Source organism: Papio anubis, chromosome 18 (assembly GCF_008728515.1).
Source record: "Papio anubis isolate 15944 chromosome 18, Panubis1.0, whole genome shotgun sequence".
NCBI classification, from domain to species: domain Eukaryota; kingdom Metazoa; phylum Chordata; class Mammalia; order Primates; family Cercopithecidae; genus Papio; species Papio anubis.
The window spans coordinates 46564271-46579848 of NC_044993.1; the positions used below are offsets into that span (position 1 = coordinate 46564271).

General features: G+C 48.3%; 1 protein-coding gene across 6 annotated transcripts in view; it reads left to right on the forward strand.

Moving 5' to 3' along the window:
- Nucleotides 1–15578, forward strand: part of TMEM219 (transmembrane protein 219) — a 36035-nt gene that overhangs the window by 12539 nt on the left and 7918 nt on the right. For 2 of the 6 annotated variants that reach the window (XM_009198860.3, XM_009198863.3), the window contains exons 1-3: nt 13073–13193; nt 14167–14368; nt 14468–14657. In XM_009198860.3, the coding sequence (XP_009197124.1) occupies nt 14204–14368; nt 14468–14657 (355 nt within the window). In that variant the 5' untranslated portion in view covers nt 13073–13193; nt 14167–14203. Of the gene's footprint in view, nt 1–13072; nt 14369–14467; nt 14658–15578 lie in introns of those variants that run through there. The other 4 variants (XM_031658335.1, XM_009198861.4, XM_009198862.4 and 1 more) reach the window with 4 other exon arrangements.

Sequence of the window (15578 nt, forward strand, 5' to 3'; positions counted from 1 at the left end):
GGAAGGAGTTACTTTCGTTGCTGTGAGCTATGCCACCTGGGATTGGGGGAAGGGTAGTACATGCACTCCTTTAGCTGCCCCAGCTAGTGTTTAGCTAGGTCATGTGCCTTCCTAGTCCACTGGCTCTAAGGCCAGCCCAGCACTAGGACTTGCCTAGAAGTTGCAGTCCTTGTATCCTAAAATGCCTTTCAAATTTATCTAGGACCCCAGAGCACTTTAGCCTGTGGTGGCAAGGCTTGCCACAACTTGAGTTCTGACCACTAGGATGGACAATTTCCCTCTGGTTCAGGCTGATACAAATGCTCCTTCCTTGGGAAGGCACTGGCTGAGTCCAGCATGGCTTTGCTCTCCACTGTGACAGGGCAGCACTGAGTTCATTGCCAAGTCCCTCAGTTCAATGTGCCAAATCCTCCAGTCCATGTGCTCTCTCTCCCCCAAGTGCACAGTTTCTCTCTGTGCCATGCAGCTACTGCTAGGGGGTGGGGGAGGAGTGGTGTCAATGATTCAAGACTCTCTTTCCTGGCTGGCGCGGTGGCTCACACCTGTAATCCCAACACTTTGGGAGGCCAAGGCAGGCGGATCACTTGAGGTCAGGAGTCACTTGAGGTCAGATAACTTGAGGTCAGGCCAACATGGTGAAACCCCGTCTCACTGAAAATACAAAAACTTGCCAGGCATGGTGGCGCATGCCTGTAGTCCAGCTACTAGGCAGGCTGAGGCAGGAGAATAGCTTGAACCTGGGAGGCAGAGGTTTCAGTTAGCCGAGACTACACCATTGCACTCCAGCCTGGGTGACAGGGAGACTCTGTATCCAAAAAAAAAAAAAAAAAAAAGACTGTTTTTCCTACCCTCTTCAGTGCCTCTTTCCGTGATATGAAGTTAAAATCAGCTACTGTGACCACTCACCTGATTTTTGGTTCTTATGATGGTTCTGAGGAGGCTTCTATTCTGCCATGTTGCTCTGACCTCCCACTACATTGTTTTTTGTTTGTTAGTTTGTTTGTTTGTTTGTTTTTGCCACTCTGTCACCTAGGCTGGAGTACAGTGGCCAAATCTCGACTCACTACAACTTCTGTCTCCCAGGTTCAAGCAATTCTCGTGCCTCAGCCTCCCGAGTACCTGGGATTACAGGCGCTTGCACCCACTCCCAGCTAAATTTTTTTATTTTTAGACTGGGTTTCACCATGTTGCCCAGGATGGTCTTGAACTCCTGGCCTCAAACAATCCTCCCGCCTCGGCCTCCCAAGGTGCTGGAATTACAGGCATGAGCCACCACACCTGCCCCCACTACAGTTTTTGTTGGTTTGTTTGTTTGAGACAGAGTCTAGCTCTATCCCCCAGGTTGGAGTGCAGTGGCGCAGTCATGGCTCACTGCAACCTCCGTCTCCCGGGTTCAAGCGATACTCCTGCCTAAGCCTACCGAGTAGCTGGGATTATAAGCACTCGTCACCCAGCTAACTTTTATATTTTTAGTAGAGATGGGGTTTCGCCATGTTGGCCAGGCTGGTCTCAAACTCCTGACCTCAGGTGATCCACCTGCCTTGGCCTCCCATAGTGCTGGGATTACAGGCATGAGCCACTGCACCCAGCCCCTACACTGTTTTGATTATGATAGCTTTGTAGTAAGTTTTAAAATCAGGAAATTGAGTCCTTCGGTTTTTTTTTCAAGACCGTTTTGGCTATTGAGGATCCCTTTAGATTCTGTATGAATTTTAGGATGGGTTTTTCCATTTCTTTAAAAACCATCATTGGGATTTGATATGATTTGTTAGGAATTTGCATTGAAACTGCAGATTGCTTTGGGTAGTATTGCCATCTTAACACTATTAAGTCCTTCAATCCATGAATGTGGGATGTTTTCTCTTTTGGGGGTCTTCTTTAATTTATGTCAGCAGTATATTGTAATTTTCAGTGTACAAATCTTTGAGCTCCTTGGTTAAATTTCTTTCTAAGTATTTTATTCTTTTGATACTATTGCAAAGGAAATTATTTAAATTTCCTTTTAAAATTGTTTGCTCCAAGTGTGTAAAAACTGAATTGATTTTGTGTCCTGCAACTTTGCTGAACTTAATTCTAAAATTTTTGTGTGGATTCCTTACGATTTTCTATATATAATTATATCGTCTGTGAAAAGAGATCCTTTTATTTCTTCCTTTCCAATTTGGAAGTCTTTTATTTCCTCTTGGCGAATTGCTTTGCCTAGAACTTCTAGTACTATGTTGAATAGAAGTGATGAGAGCAGGCATCCTTGTCTTGTCCCTGGTCTGAGGGGACAAGCTTTTAGTCTTTCCCTGTTGAGTATGATGTTAGCTGTGGTTTATAGCCTTTATCATTTTGAGGACGTTCCTGTGTATTTCTAGTTTATTGAGAGTTTTAATCATGAAAGGGTGTTGGCCAGGCATGGTGGCTCACGCCTGTAATCCCAGCACTTTGGGAGGCCGAGGTGGGCAGATCACTTGAGGTCAGAAGTTCGAGACCAGGCTGACCAACATGGAGAAACCCCGTCTCTACTAAAATACGAAAAAATTAGCCGGGTATGGTGGCGCATCCCTATAATCCCAGCTACTCAGCAGGCTGAGGCAGAATTGCTTGAACCTGGGAGGCAGAGGTTGTGGTGAGCCGAGATCACGCCATTGCACTCTAGCCTGGGCAACAAGAGCGAAACTCCATCTCAAAATAAATAAATAAATAAATAAAATCATGAAAGGGTGTTCATTTTTTCAGAGCCTTTCTGCATCAATTGAGATGACCATGTGTTTTCTCCCTAGTTCATTCTATCAATGTGGTGTATGACTTTTTTTTTTTAAGACAGAGTCTTGCTGTGTCACCCAGGCTGGAGTGCAGTGGCTTGATCTCAGTTCACTGCAACCTCTGCCTCCCGGGTTCAAGTGATTCTCTTGCCTCAGCCTCCCAAGTAACTGGTACTATAGGCACCCGCCATCACACATGGCTAATTTTTGTATTTTTAGTACAGTGAGGGTTTCACCATGTTAGCCAGGCTTGTCTCGAACTCCTGACCTCAGGTGGTCTGGCTGCCTCGGCCACCCAAAGTGCTGGGATTACAGGTGTGAGCCACTGCACTCAGCCACGCTTTGCATATTTTGAAGTGCATCTATTTACTTAGCATTCATGACTTGAATAATTTCACCAAATGAATAATTTTGAGTAGTTTGAAATTCGTTCTTCCAATTGTTACAGTTTGGTGTTCGTAATAAATATGTAAAGGTAAAAGAAACAGTTTTTCTGTATTCTGCCAATCATGTTTTTATATAATAAATGATCCATTTTTTTCCCCCAGGAAAAAAAAAAGAAAGTTATTGCTTAATGTTACAGAATTTCTGTTTGGAGTGATGAAAAAGTTTTGAAAATAGTGGTGACAGTTGCACAAAATTGTGAATATAATTAATACCACTGAACTATGCACTTAAAAGTAGCTAAAATGGCCAGGAGCGGTGGCTCACGTCTGTAATCCCAGCACTTTGGGAGGCCAAGGCGGGTGGACCACCTGAGGTCAGGAGTTCAAGACCAGCCTGGCCAATATGGTGAAACCCTGTCTCTACTAAAAATACAAAAAATTAGCCAGGTATGGTGGCAGATGCCTGTAATCCCAGCTACTTGGGTGGCTGAGGCAGGATAATCACTTGAACTCAGGAAGCAGAGGTTGCAGTGAGCCAAGATTGTACCACTGCACTCCAGCCTGGGCAACAGAGTGAGACTCTGTCTCAAAAAAACAAAAAACAAAAAACAAAAAAAGCTAAAATGGCAAGTTTTATATTATATATATTGTTTACCCTCCACACACACACACACACACACAATCAGGCAGATACTCCTCTAACGACACTTACAGTCTATTAAGTGAATGTGGGCATTTTAAAGAAAAAAAATAACTATATGTGGTTACGGAATCAGGATAGTAGTTGCCTATGGACACGGGCAGTGGGGACTGACTAGAAAGGGGAGGGAAGGAAGTTCTTGGAGTGCTAGAAGTGTTTTATGTCTTTTTTTTTTTTTGAGATGGCGTGAGCCACCACGCCCAACCTGTGTTTTATGTCTTGATTGGGGTGTTTAGATAAGCATTACATTTGTCAAAACTCAAGAAATTTTATACTTTAAGATCTGTGCATTTCACTATATGTAAATTTTGTTTTGTTTTGTTTTGTTTTTTGAGATGGAGTCTCGCTCTGTTGCCTGGGCTGGAGTGCAGTGGTGCGATCTCGGCTCACTGCAAGCTCCGCCTCCTGGGTTCACGCCATTCTCCTGCCTCAGCCTCCCGAGTAGCTGGGACTACAGGCGCCCGCCACCACGCCCGGCTAATTTTTTGTATTTTTAGTGGAGACGGGGTTTCACCGTGTTAGCCAGGATGGTCTCGATCTCCTGACCTTGTGATCCGCCCGCCTCGGCCTCCCAAAGTACTGGGATTACAGGCATGAGCCTCCACGCCCAGCCTATATGTAAATTTTACCTTAGTAAAAAACAAAACAGGCTGGGCACGGTGGCTCATGCCTGTAATCCCAGCACTTTGGGAAGCCAAGCGGGTGGATCACTTGAAGTCAGGAGTTCAAGACCAGCCTACCAACATGGTGAAACCCTGTCTCTACTAAAAATACAAAAGAAATTAGCTGGGTGTTGGCAAGCGCCTGTAATCCCAGCTACTTGGGAGGTTGAAGCAGGAGAATCGCTTGAACCTGGGAGCCCGAGGTTGCAGTGAACTGAGAGGGACCCACTGCACTCCAGCCTAGGTGACAAAGTGAGACTCCGTCTCAAAACAAAACAAAACAAAAAATGTTAGCAGCTTCTAATCCCTTGACGGTGTATATAGACTGCAGCGATTTTCTCCAACTTCTCACTCACATGGTGTCTCATTATACAGAGGTTTTAAATTTTAAATAATTAAATTTATCAACCTTCTTCATTTATGGTTTCTATATTTGTGTGTCTTGCTTCAGAAAGTTTCTCTTATTCCAGGTAATCATATTATCCTATTTTTTAAATTCTATTTTGGAATAAGTATTTCTTATTACAGGCAATCATATTAGCCTATTTTTTTCAATATGTTTGTTGTTCATTCCTGTGTGGGACATGTAGCTGGTGGGCTAGGTGGAGACCATGGACAAGTTTGCTAACATTGCTAAGTCTTGGTTTTCTCATCCATAAAATAGGGATAATAATTTGTTTTGTTATTGACATAATTCAAAAAAGTAATATTTATTTGTTTATGTATTTATTTTAGAGACAGGGTCTTACTCTGTCACCTAGGCTGGAGTGCAGTGGCAATCTTGGTTCACTGCAGCTCAAGTGATCCTCCCGCCTCAGCCTCCAGAGTGGCTGGGACTACAGGTGCACGCCCCCATGCCCAGCTAACTTAAAAATTTTTTTAGACTGGGCGTGGTGGCTCATGCCTGCAATCCCAGCACTTCAGGAGGCCGAAGTGGGTGGATTAAGAGGTCAGGAGTTCGAGACCAGCCTGGCCAAGATGGTGAAACCCCGTCTCTACTGAAAATACAAAAAATTAGCCGGGCGTGGTGGCGGGCACCTGTAGTCCCAGCTACCGGGGAGGCTAAGGTAGGAGAATCGCTTGAACCTGGGAGGCAGAGATTGCAGTGAGCTGAGATCGTGCCATTGCACTCCAATCTGGGCGACAAGAGTGAAACTCCATCTTAAAAAAAAAAAAAAAAAGCCAGGCGCGGTGGCTCATGCCTGTAATCCCAGCACTTTGAGAGGCCAAGGCGGGCGGATCATGAAGTCAAGAGATTGAGACCATCCTGGCTAACATGGTGAAACCCTGTCTCTACTAAAAAATACAAAAAATTAACTGGGTGTGGTGGCGGGCGCCTGTAGTCCCAGCTACTTGGGAGGCTGATGCAGGAGAATGGTATGAACCCGGGAGGTGGAGCTTGCAGTGAGCAGAGATCACCTCACCACACTCCAGCCTGGGCGACAGAGTGAGACTCCGTCTCAAAAAAAAAAAAAAAAATTTTTTTTTTGACCAGGCACAATGCGTCACACCTGTAATCCCAGCACTTAGGGAGGCAGGAGAATCACTTGAACCCAGGAGGCAGAGGTTGCAGTGAGCCAAGATCGTGCCATTGCACTGCAGCCTGGGCGGCAAGACCAAACCTCCATCTCAAAAACAAGACAAAACAAAACAAAACAAAAATTGCCTCACTATGTTGACTAGGTTGGTCTTGAATTCCTAGGCTCAAGTGATCCTCCCACCTCGGCTTCCCAAAGTGCTGCAATTACAGGCGTGAACCACTGTGGCCGGCTTTGTATCTGCCTGTTTCGTTAAGGCTTTTCTATGGTAGGAAGTGTGGCTTCCCACAGTGCCTAACCAAGTGCCTGGCATTTAGCAAACGTTTAAATGTTTCTTGAATGAATAAACTGGTTGACAGAATGGATGAATAACACATGATAAAAACCAAATTGTAATGGGGAAAGGAAGGAGTAATTTCTTTTTTTAGAGATGGGGTCTTGCTATATTCCCCAGACTGGTCTCGATATCCTGGGCTCAGACAATCCTCCTGCCTCAGTCTCCTGGGTGGCTGAAATTGTAGGCACTGGCCACCACGCCTGGCTCAGGAAGGAGTAATTTTATCAGTCGGTTCTACTATGAAACTAAACACAAAACTAAGGCCCAAGTAGGGTAGAGAGAACCATATTAAATACATTATTTAATATCTACATTGGGTTCTTATTCAAGGATGGGCTCCAAGAGGACTGAACTTCCACTGATTGAATGTGCATGTAAAACTTTAGGTGGATGGCTGGGCGCCGTGGTTCACGCCTGTAATCCCAGCACTTTGGGAGGCCAAGGCAGGTGGATCACTTGAGGTCAGGAGTTCGAGACCAGCCTGGCCAACATGGTGAAACCCCCGTCTCTACTAAATACAAAAATTAGCCAGGCATGTGGCATGCCCCTGTAATCCCAGCTACTCAGGAGGCTGAGGCAGGAGAATTGCTTGAACTCAGGAGTTGGAGGTTGCAGCGAGCCGAGATCGCGCCACTGCACTCCAGCCTGGTTGACAGAGTAAGACTCCATCTCAAAAAAAAGTTTAGATGGGGCCGGGCAGAGTGGCTCACACCTGTAATCCCAACACTTTGGGAGTCCGAGGCAGCTGGATGGCTTGAGCTCAGGAGTTCAAGACCAGACTGCACAACATAGTGAGACCCTGTCTCCACTAAAAATACAAAAAAAAAAAAAAAAAGCTCGGCGTAGTGGTGCACACCTGTGGTCCCAGCTACTTGGGCGGATGAGGTAGGAGGATTGCTTGAGCATGTGGGGGAGGGAGGTTGCACTGAGCCAAGATTGTGCCACTGCCCTCCAGCCTGGGCAACAGAGCAAGACCCTGTCTCAAGAAAAAGAAAAAAAAAAAGGCCAGGCTCACTGGCTTACACCTGTAATCCCAGCACTTTGGGAAGCTAAGGTGGATGGATCACTTGAGGTCAGGAGTTTGAGACCAGCCTGGACGACATGGCAAAACCCTGTCTCTACTAAAAATACAAAAAAATTAGCTGGGCCTAGTGATGCATGCCTGTAGTCCTGGCTACTAGTGAGGCTAAGGCAGGACAATTGCTTGAACCCAGAAGGCAGAGGTTACCGTGAGCTGAGATCGCGCCATTATATTCCAGCCTGGGCAACCAGAGTGAAACTCTGCCTCCAAAAAAAGAAGAAGAAAAAAAGTTTAGGCAAACGTGCACTTTTCTTGTTGCCTTTTTTTTTGAGATAGAGTTTTGCTCTTACTGTCCAGGCTAGAGTGCAATGGCATGATCTCAGCTTACCACAACCTCTGCCTCCTGGGTCAAGCGATTCTCCTGCCTCAGCCTCCCGAGTAGCTGGGATTACAGGCATATGCCACCACGCCCGACTAATTTTGTATTTTTAGTAGAGACAGGGTTTCTCCATGTTGGTCAGACTAGTCTTGAACTCCCCACCTCAGGTGATCCTCCCACCTTGGCCTCCCAAAGTGCTGGGATTACAGGCGTGAGCCACCGCGCCCAGCCTGAACGTGCTGGATTGTAGTTCCAGGAGGCCAGAGATCATGAATACTTTGTCCACCACTATATTCCCAGCCCACAGAATACACAGTCTGGCAGCCAACAGATGCTTATTGAATGAATGAGCCTCAACAGGGCTTTCTCATTCCCACATGCCATGCTGTGGTCAGGCTTAAATCATAACCCAACTTCTGCCACCTAATATATGTATGACCTTGGTTAAATTAAACCAGCAGTCCCCAACCTTTTTGGCACTGGAGACCAGTTTCATGGAAGACAATTTTTCCACTGGGGAAGGAATGGTTTCCGGATGATTCAAGCACATTACATTTATTGTGCACTTTATTTCTATTATTATTACATTATAATGTATAATACAAATAATTATACAACTCATCATAAAGTAGAATCAGTGAGATCCCTGAGCTTGTTTTCCTGCAACTAGATGGTCCCATCTGATGTTGATGGGAGACAGTGACAGATCATCAGGCATTAGATTCTCATAAGGAGCAACCTAGATCCTTCGCATGCGCAGTTCACAATAGGATTCATGCTCCTATGATAATCTAATGCCGCTGCTGATTTGACAGAAAGCAGAGCTGAGGCAGTAATGTAGGCAATGGGAGCAGCTGTAAATACAGATGAAGCTTCGATCGCCAGCCATTCACTTCCTGTTGTGCGGCTCAGTACCTAACAGGTCATGGACTGGTACTGGCCCCACAGCCCAGGGGTTGGGGACCCCGACTTAAACTAAGGCCCAGGTTTCCAGAATAACATCCACTTTGAGGGCTTGTTGAGTGGATTAAGTCATAAATGTTGGTATACTTGGCCGGGCATGGTGGTTCATGCCTGTAATCCCAGCACTTCCGGAGTCTGAGGCGGGTGGATCACTCGAGGTCAGGAATTTGAGACAAGCCTGGCCAACATGATGAAACCCCATCTCTACTAAAAATACAGAAAATTAGGCCGGGCGCAGTGGCTCATGCCTGTAATCCCAGTACTTTGGGAGGCTGAGGTAGGTGGATCATTTGAGGTCAGGAGTTTGAGATGAGCCTGGCCAACATGGTGAAACCCTGTCTCTACTAATAAATACAAGAATTAGCCAGGTGATAGTGGCATGCACCTGTAATCCCAGCTACTCGGGAGGCTGAGACGGGAGAATCCCTTGAGCCTGAGAGGCAGAGGTTGAGGTGAGCTGAGATCGGGCCACTGCACTCTAGTCTGGGTGAGAGAGTGAGATCCTGTCTCAAAAAACAAAACAGAATAAAATTAGCTGGGCGTGGTGGTGGGCGCCTGTAATCCCAGCTACTCAGGAGGCTGAGGCAGGAGAATCACTTGAACCCGGCACACGGTGGTTGCAGTGAGCCGAGATTGCGCCATTGCACTTCAGCCTGGGCAACAAGAGTGGAAACTCCATCTCAAAAACAATGCAAAAGAAAAAATGTTGGTATATTGTTGGAGCATTATAATGCACAACTAATTTTGTGTCCTCTCCTACTCCCCCACCACCACTTTACTTTCTCTATGTAAGTCGTTTGTTCTCAGGCCTCAAGGCAGTTCCTTGCTCTAACCAGTTTGCCTCTACTAGTCCATAGAATTGCTTGGTTTGGCCGAATGAGTAAATCAATTATGGTCATTTACAAGAACCATTGCCCAAATATGCCTACTTACTCCAAAGCACAAGAATCATGAGGGGCAGTTCACATTTGTTCACCTCCCATGATGTACAGGTTGTATGCTGGACACTTTCATGCCTTATCCCACAAATTAGGCTTGTCCTTAAGTAGAAGCATTGACAAAGTTTTTGCTACATGGATATTAATTTTGTGCCCAGATCATAGCATTTTTTTAAAAATTGTTGACTGAATAAACTCTGTTTTAGTTTTTTTTTTTTTTTTTTTTTTTTTTTGAAGGGGTCTCACTCTGTCTCCCAGGCTGGAGTGCAGTGGCACCATGTCCGCTCACTGCAACCTTTGCCTCCCCAGCTCAAGCAATCCTCCTGCCTCAGCCTCCGAAGTAGCTGGGACCACAGGCATGTGCCACCATGCCTGGCTAACTTTTGTATTTTATCATATTGGCCAGGCTGGTCTTGAACTCTAGAGCTCAAGCAATCTGCCCGCCTAGGCCTCCCAAAGTGCTAGGATTACCAGTGTGAACCACCACACTGGCCTATTTTTTACTTTTTTTTTAAAAATACAAATTGCCGTACTGTTTTCCATAGCAGCTGCACTATTTTATTTTCTTTTGAGACAGAGTCTTGCTCTGTCGCCCAGGCTGGAGTGCAATGGTGCGATCTCGGCTCACTGCAACCTCTGCCTCCCAGGTTCAAGTGATTCTCCTGCCTCAGCCTCCAAAGTAGCTGGAATTACAGGCACCTGTCACTATACCAGGCTAATTTTTGTATTTTTAGAAGAGACGGGGTTTCTCCATGTTGGCCAGGGTGGATTCAAACTTCTGACCTCAGGTGATCCGCCTGCCTCAGCTTCCCAAATGCTGGGATTACAGGCGGGAGCCACCGCGCCAGGCCAGCTGCACTGTTTTATATTCCCACCAACGGTGCACAAGTATTCTGATTTCTCCACATCCTCACCAACACTTGTTAGTGATTTTTGATAGCTGACATCCTAATGGGTATAAGGTGGTATCTCATTTTGGCTTTGATTTCATTTACCTAGTGGTTAGTTTTGTTAAGCATTTTTTAATTTGCTTGTTGGTCATTTCTACAGTATAGTATATATTTCTTTGGAGAAACGTCTACTCAAGTCCTTTGCCCTTTTAATTGAGTTGCTTGTTTATTGTGGTTGAGTTGTAGGAGTTCTTTATATATTATAGATATTAACCCCTTATCAGATATACGATTTGCTATTTCCTCTCATTCTGTTAGTTGCCTTTTCACTGTTCTTTTTTGTTTTGTTTTGTTTTTTGGGGGGTGGGGGCTTGAGACGGAGTTTTGCTCTTTTGCCCAGGCTGGAGTAAAGTGGTGCAATCTCAGCTCACTGCAACCTCCACTCTGGGGGTTCAAGTGATTCTCCTGCCTTAGCCTCCCGAGTTGCTGGGAATATAGGCGCCCGGCACCATGCCTGGCTGATTTTGTACTTTCAGCAGAGATGGGGTTTCACCATGTTGGCCAGGCTGGTCTCAAACTGACCTCAGGTGATCCACCCGCCTCGGCTTCCCGAAGTGCTAGGATTACAGGCTTGAGACACCATGCCCAGCCTTTTGTGTCCTTTGATGCACAGAAAATATACTTTTCTCGGCCGGGCGCGGTGGCTCAAGCCTGTAATCCCAGCACTTTGGGAGGCGAGGCAGGATCCGCGAGGTCAGAAGACCGAGACCATCCTGGCTGACCGCGGTGAAACCCGTCTCTACTAAAATACAGCATGCTTGAGAGCGAGTGGCGGTAGCCTGTAGTCCCAGCTACTTTCGGGGAGGCTGAGGCAGCAGAATGGCGTAAACAGGGGAGGTGGAGCTTGCAGTGGCTGAGATCCGGCCTGCACTCCAGCCTGGGTGACAGGCAGAGACTCCGTAAAATATACTTTTTTTTCTCTACTGAATGGCCACAGCACCCTTGTCAAAAATCATTTGACTAGTCAGGGCATGGTGGCTCACGCCTGTAATCCCAGCACTTTGGGAGGCTGAGGCGGGAGGACTGCTTGAGGCCAGGAGTTTGAGACACACTTGGGCAACATGGCAAATGGCAAAACCCCGTCTCTTACACACAGTGCAAAAGTTAGCTGGGCATGGTGGGTGGCGTGTGACTACTGGCTGTCTCAACTACCCAGGAGGCTGAGGCAGAAGGATCTCTTGAGCCCAAGACGTCCAGGCTGCAGTAAGCTTTGATTGTGCCACTGAACTCCAGCCTGCGCGATGACGGAGCAAGGCTCTGTCTTAAAAAAAAAAAAAAAATCAGCTGGGTGCGGTGGTTCAGCACTTTGGGGGGCAGAGGCGGGCAGACCACGAGATCAAGAGATCGAGACCATCCTGGCCAACATGGTGAAACCCCGTCTCTACTAAAAACACAAAAATTAACTGGGCGTGGTGGCGTGCGCCTGTAGTCCCAGCAACTCGGGAGGCTGAGGCAGGAGAAACGCCTGAACCCGTGAGGTGGAGGTTGCAGTGAGCCAAGATGGCGCCACTGCACTCCAGCCTGGCTACAGACCAAGACCCCGTCTCAAAAAAAAAAAAAAAAGAAAAAAGAAAAAAAAAATCATTTGACTGTATATGCGAAGGTTTTGTGCCACAAACTTTTGTGGTTGGTGATACAAACAACATAGTCTCTGCCTTAAGGAAACCACAGTCGAATTAAATAGATTCCGTTTCAAGTAGCATCTGTCCTGTGTGCTCAGTGGGCACTGGGCCCATGTTTTCCCACATTTTGCCCCTTGAGCTTCTGATCCAACCGGTGAGATAGGTAGGATGATCCTCTTTAGCAGAGGGGTAAGCTTAGTCCCCTGAGAGCGCGGCTATGGCTTACGCGAGGGTACGGACAGTCAGGATTTGAACCCAAAGTTCCTGGCTCCATGTGTCATGCTACCTCCGGCCAGATGTTCTCACCTCTAAAACTTGGGTAGAAGTGAACCGAGATGCTCTCTACTGAGCAACTCTTCAGCTCCAGCATCCTATACATTAAGGAGTCACTAAAAGCCAGGGTCCACGAAAAAGGTGCAGACATTAAGCATGATCGGGGTGCACAGAAGAGCGGAGCCCAAAACACCACTTCCAGCCCCAGTGGACGAGTCCTACAGCGGCAGCCCTGCAGCTCCGAGCGGTTGCCGAGTCCTCACCCGGAACCCGGGCGCGGTTGGGCTGTGCTATTGGCGCGGGTGGGGGACGCACAGCCCAAAAATGCCCGCGACAAGTTTCTAGGGCAGTTCTCGCCAGTCTCTCTGGAGGGAGCCTGTGGGCTTCTGCGACATTTCTCGCACTTGCTCTCTGGCCTTCCTCCCGTTTCCACCCTTCCCGCGGAGGTTTTCCTTCCCGGTGGCCCCTTCCTCGGGTGTCCCTTTGGTACGCCCCCACCCGGGCGGGGAGCTGCGTCGCTGGCGCCCGCGTGGCCACTGCGCATGCGGACCCGTCCTTGGGGCGGGGCCGCGCGGGGAGGAGGATCGGGGACGGAAGCGCGGAGCACGGACCCCGCCCCTTCGCGGCCCCGCGTGACGTCGCAGGGGGCGCCGGCCTCCGCCGGGCCCGGAGTGGTAAGCGCGAGCGGCTGGCGGATCGGACGCGCGAGACCGGGAGGGGACGAGGGTGTTGCAATCGTTCGGGGCGGGGGCTTTCCGGGGAGGGGGTGCTCAGGTGCACCAGCGGCCGCGGACCCCCAGGCTCTACCCTCTCCTCCCTTTAACCCCCTTCCAGCCGGACGGGAGGCGGGGCAGGGCTGAGCATTTGTGACACCTGCATTTCCGTGGCTCCCTCCGTCTCCCCCCACCGCTGTTTATCTCTTCGCCTTCCAGAAGTTCTTTTCCATCAGGCTGTCGCACCTTGCGTGGGAAGGAGCACCCCACTTGGAAGCAGGAGACAGGGTTCAGACCTTGGCCCTACCCCTCCTATGTTAAAGTCCGCGAGCCTCAGTTTCCCCCACAGTATTTTTTGCGTCGCCTTACCCGGTTTTGAGAATCTGTACGAGAAAGAGAAAGGAAATGGACATCTGTTGAATTCTGCATGGCCAAATACCACGCAGATTGCTTCATCCACTACGTTTAATCCTTATTACTTGGTGTTCTTAGAACTCCTATTTCATGGATTCTTAAGCTCACAGAGTCAGTGAGTAACAGAAAGGGATTCAGATCTAGCCGTTTAGCTGCACAGTGGAGTTCTTCTCCAGAATCTTCCCTTGTCTAGGCTCTGGCTGGAACTATTCCTCAGCCAAACCCTCGCCCCAGAACAGTGCTTCCTGTTTCTCCAGCTCAGAAGTCTCCCTTTGGGGTTCCTTCTTCCACCACGGAGTGCCCTGCTCTGCCTCCACTGAGATTACTTCAGAAATTAAATGCAGCAAATATTTATCCAGCAGTGCAGGGAGATGAACTTTTGGAGTCGGGAACCTTGGATTCTTATTCTGGCTCTGCCACTTACTGTGTGGCCTTGGAAAGTCCCTTGTCTTCTCTGAGCTTTCTTTTCTCTTTGCGTAAAAGAGGTGCTCTTGTCCCATTCTCCCTCCCTGTCCTCCAGCAGGCTCTCCCCGGAGGCTCAGCCCCCTCTGCTCCCCATGGGCAACTGCCAGGCAGGGCACAACCTGCACCTGTGTCTGGCCCACCACCCACCTCTGGTCTGTGCCACTTTGATCCTGCTGCTCCTTGGCCTCTCCGGCCTGGGCCTTGGCAGCTTCCTCCTCACCCACAGGACTGGCCTGCGCAGCCCTGACATCCCCCAGGTAAGTTCCCCACCCCCATACCTGCTCTTCCTTCCAACCTAGACAGGCTTTTGCTGCTAATCTCATCTCACCCATCTCCCACCCTTCTTTTGCTCACAGGACTGGGTCTCTTTTTTGAGATCTTTTGGCCAGCTGACCCTGTGTCCCAGGAATGGGACAGTCACAGGGAAGTGGCGAGGGTCTCACGTCGTGGGCTTACTGACCACCTTGAACTTCGGAGACAGTCCAGAAAGGAACAAGACCCGGATATTCCAGGCGACGGTCCTGGGTAGTCAGATGGGATTGAAAGGTGAGATCAGAGGCTGGGCTTGGTGGCTCACACCTATAATCCCAACACTTTGAGAGGCCGAGGTAGGTGGATCATTTGAGGTCAGGAGTTTGAGACCAGCGTGGCCAACATGGTGAAACCCCGTCTCTACTAAAAATACAAAAATTAGCCAGACACGGTGGCAGGCGCATCTAATCCCAACTACTTGGGAGGCTGAGGCAGGAGAATCGCTTGAACCCAGGAGGCTGAAGTTGCAGTGAACCAAGATTGCAACATTGCACTCCAGCCTGGGTGACAGAGCAAGACTCTGTCTCAAAAAAAAAAAAAAAAATTAAGAATAGTACAGGCATGGTGGCTCATGCCTATAATCCCAGCACTTTGGGAGTCTGAGGAGGGCGGATCACGAGGTTAGGAGTTCGAGACCAGCCTGGCCAATATGGTGAAACCCGTCTCTACTAAAAATACAAAAATTAGCCAGACATGGTGGCAGGTGCGTCTAATCCCAGCTACTTGGGAGGCTGAGGCAGGAGAATGGCTTGAACAGGAGGCTGAAGTTGCAGTGAGCAGTGCACCATTGCACTCCAGCCTGGGTGACAGAGAAGCGAGAAACTCTGTGTCTCAGAAAAAAATTAAGGAAATAGTACAGGCACGGTGGCTCATGCCTATAATCCCAGCACTTTTGGGAGTCCGAGGAGGGCGGATCATGAGGTTAGGAGTTTGAGACCAACCTGGCCAACATGGTGAAACCCCATTTCTTTTTTTTTTTTCTTCAAGACGGAGTGTCGCTCTGTTGCAGTGGCTGGATCTCAGCTCACTGCAAGCTCCACCTCCCGGGTTTACGCCATTCTCCTGCCTCAGCCTCTGGAGTAGCTGGGACTACAGGCGCCCGCCACCACGCCCGGCTAGTTTTTTGTATTTTTTAGTAGAGACGGGGTTTCACCG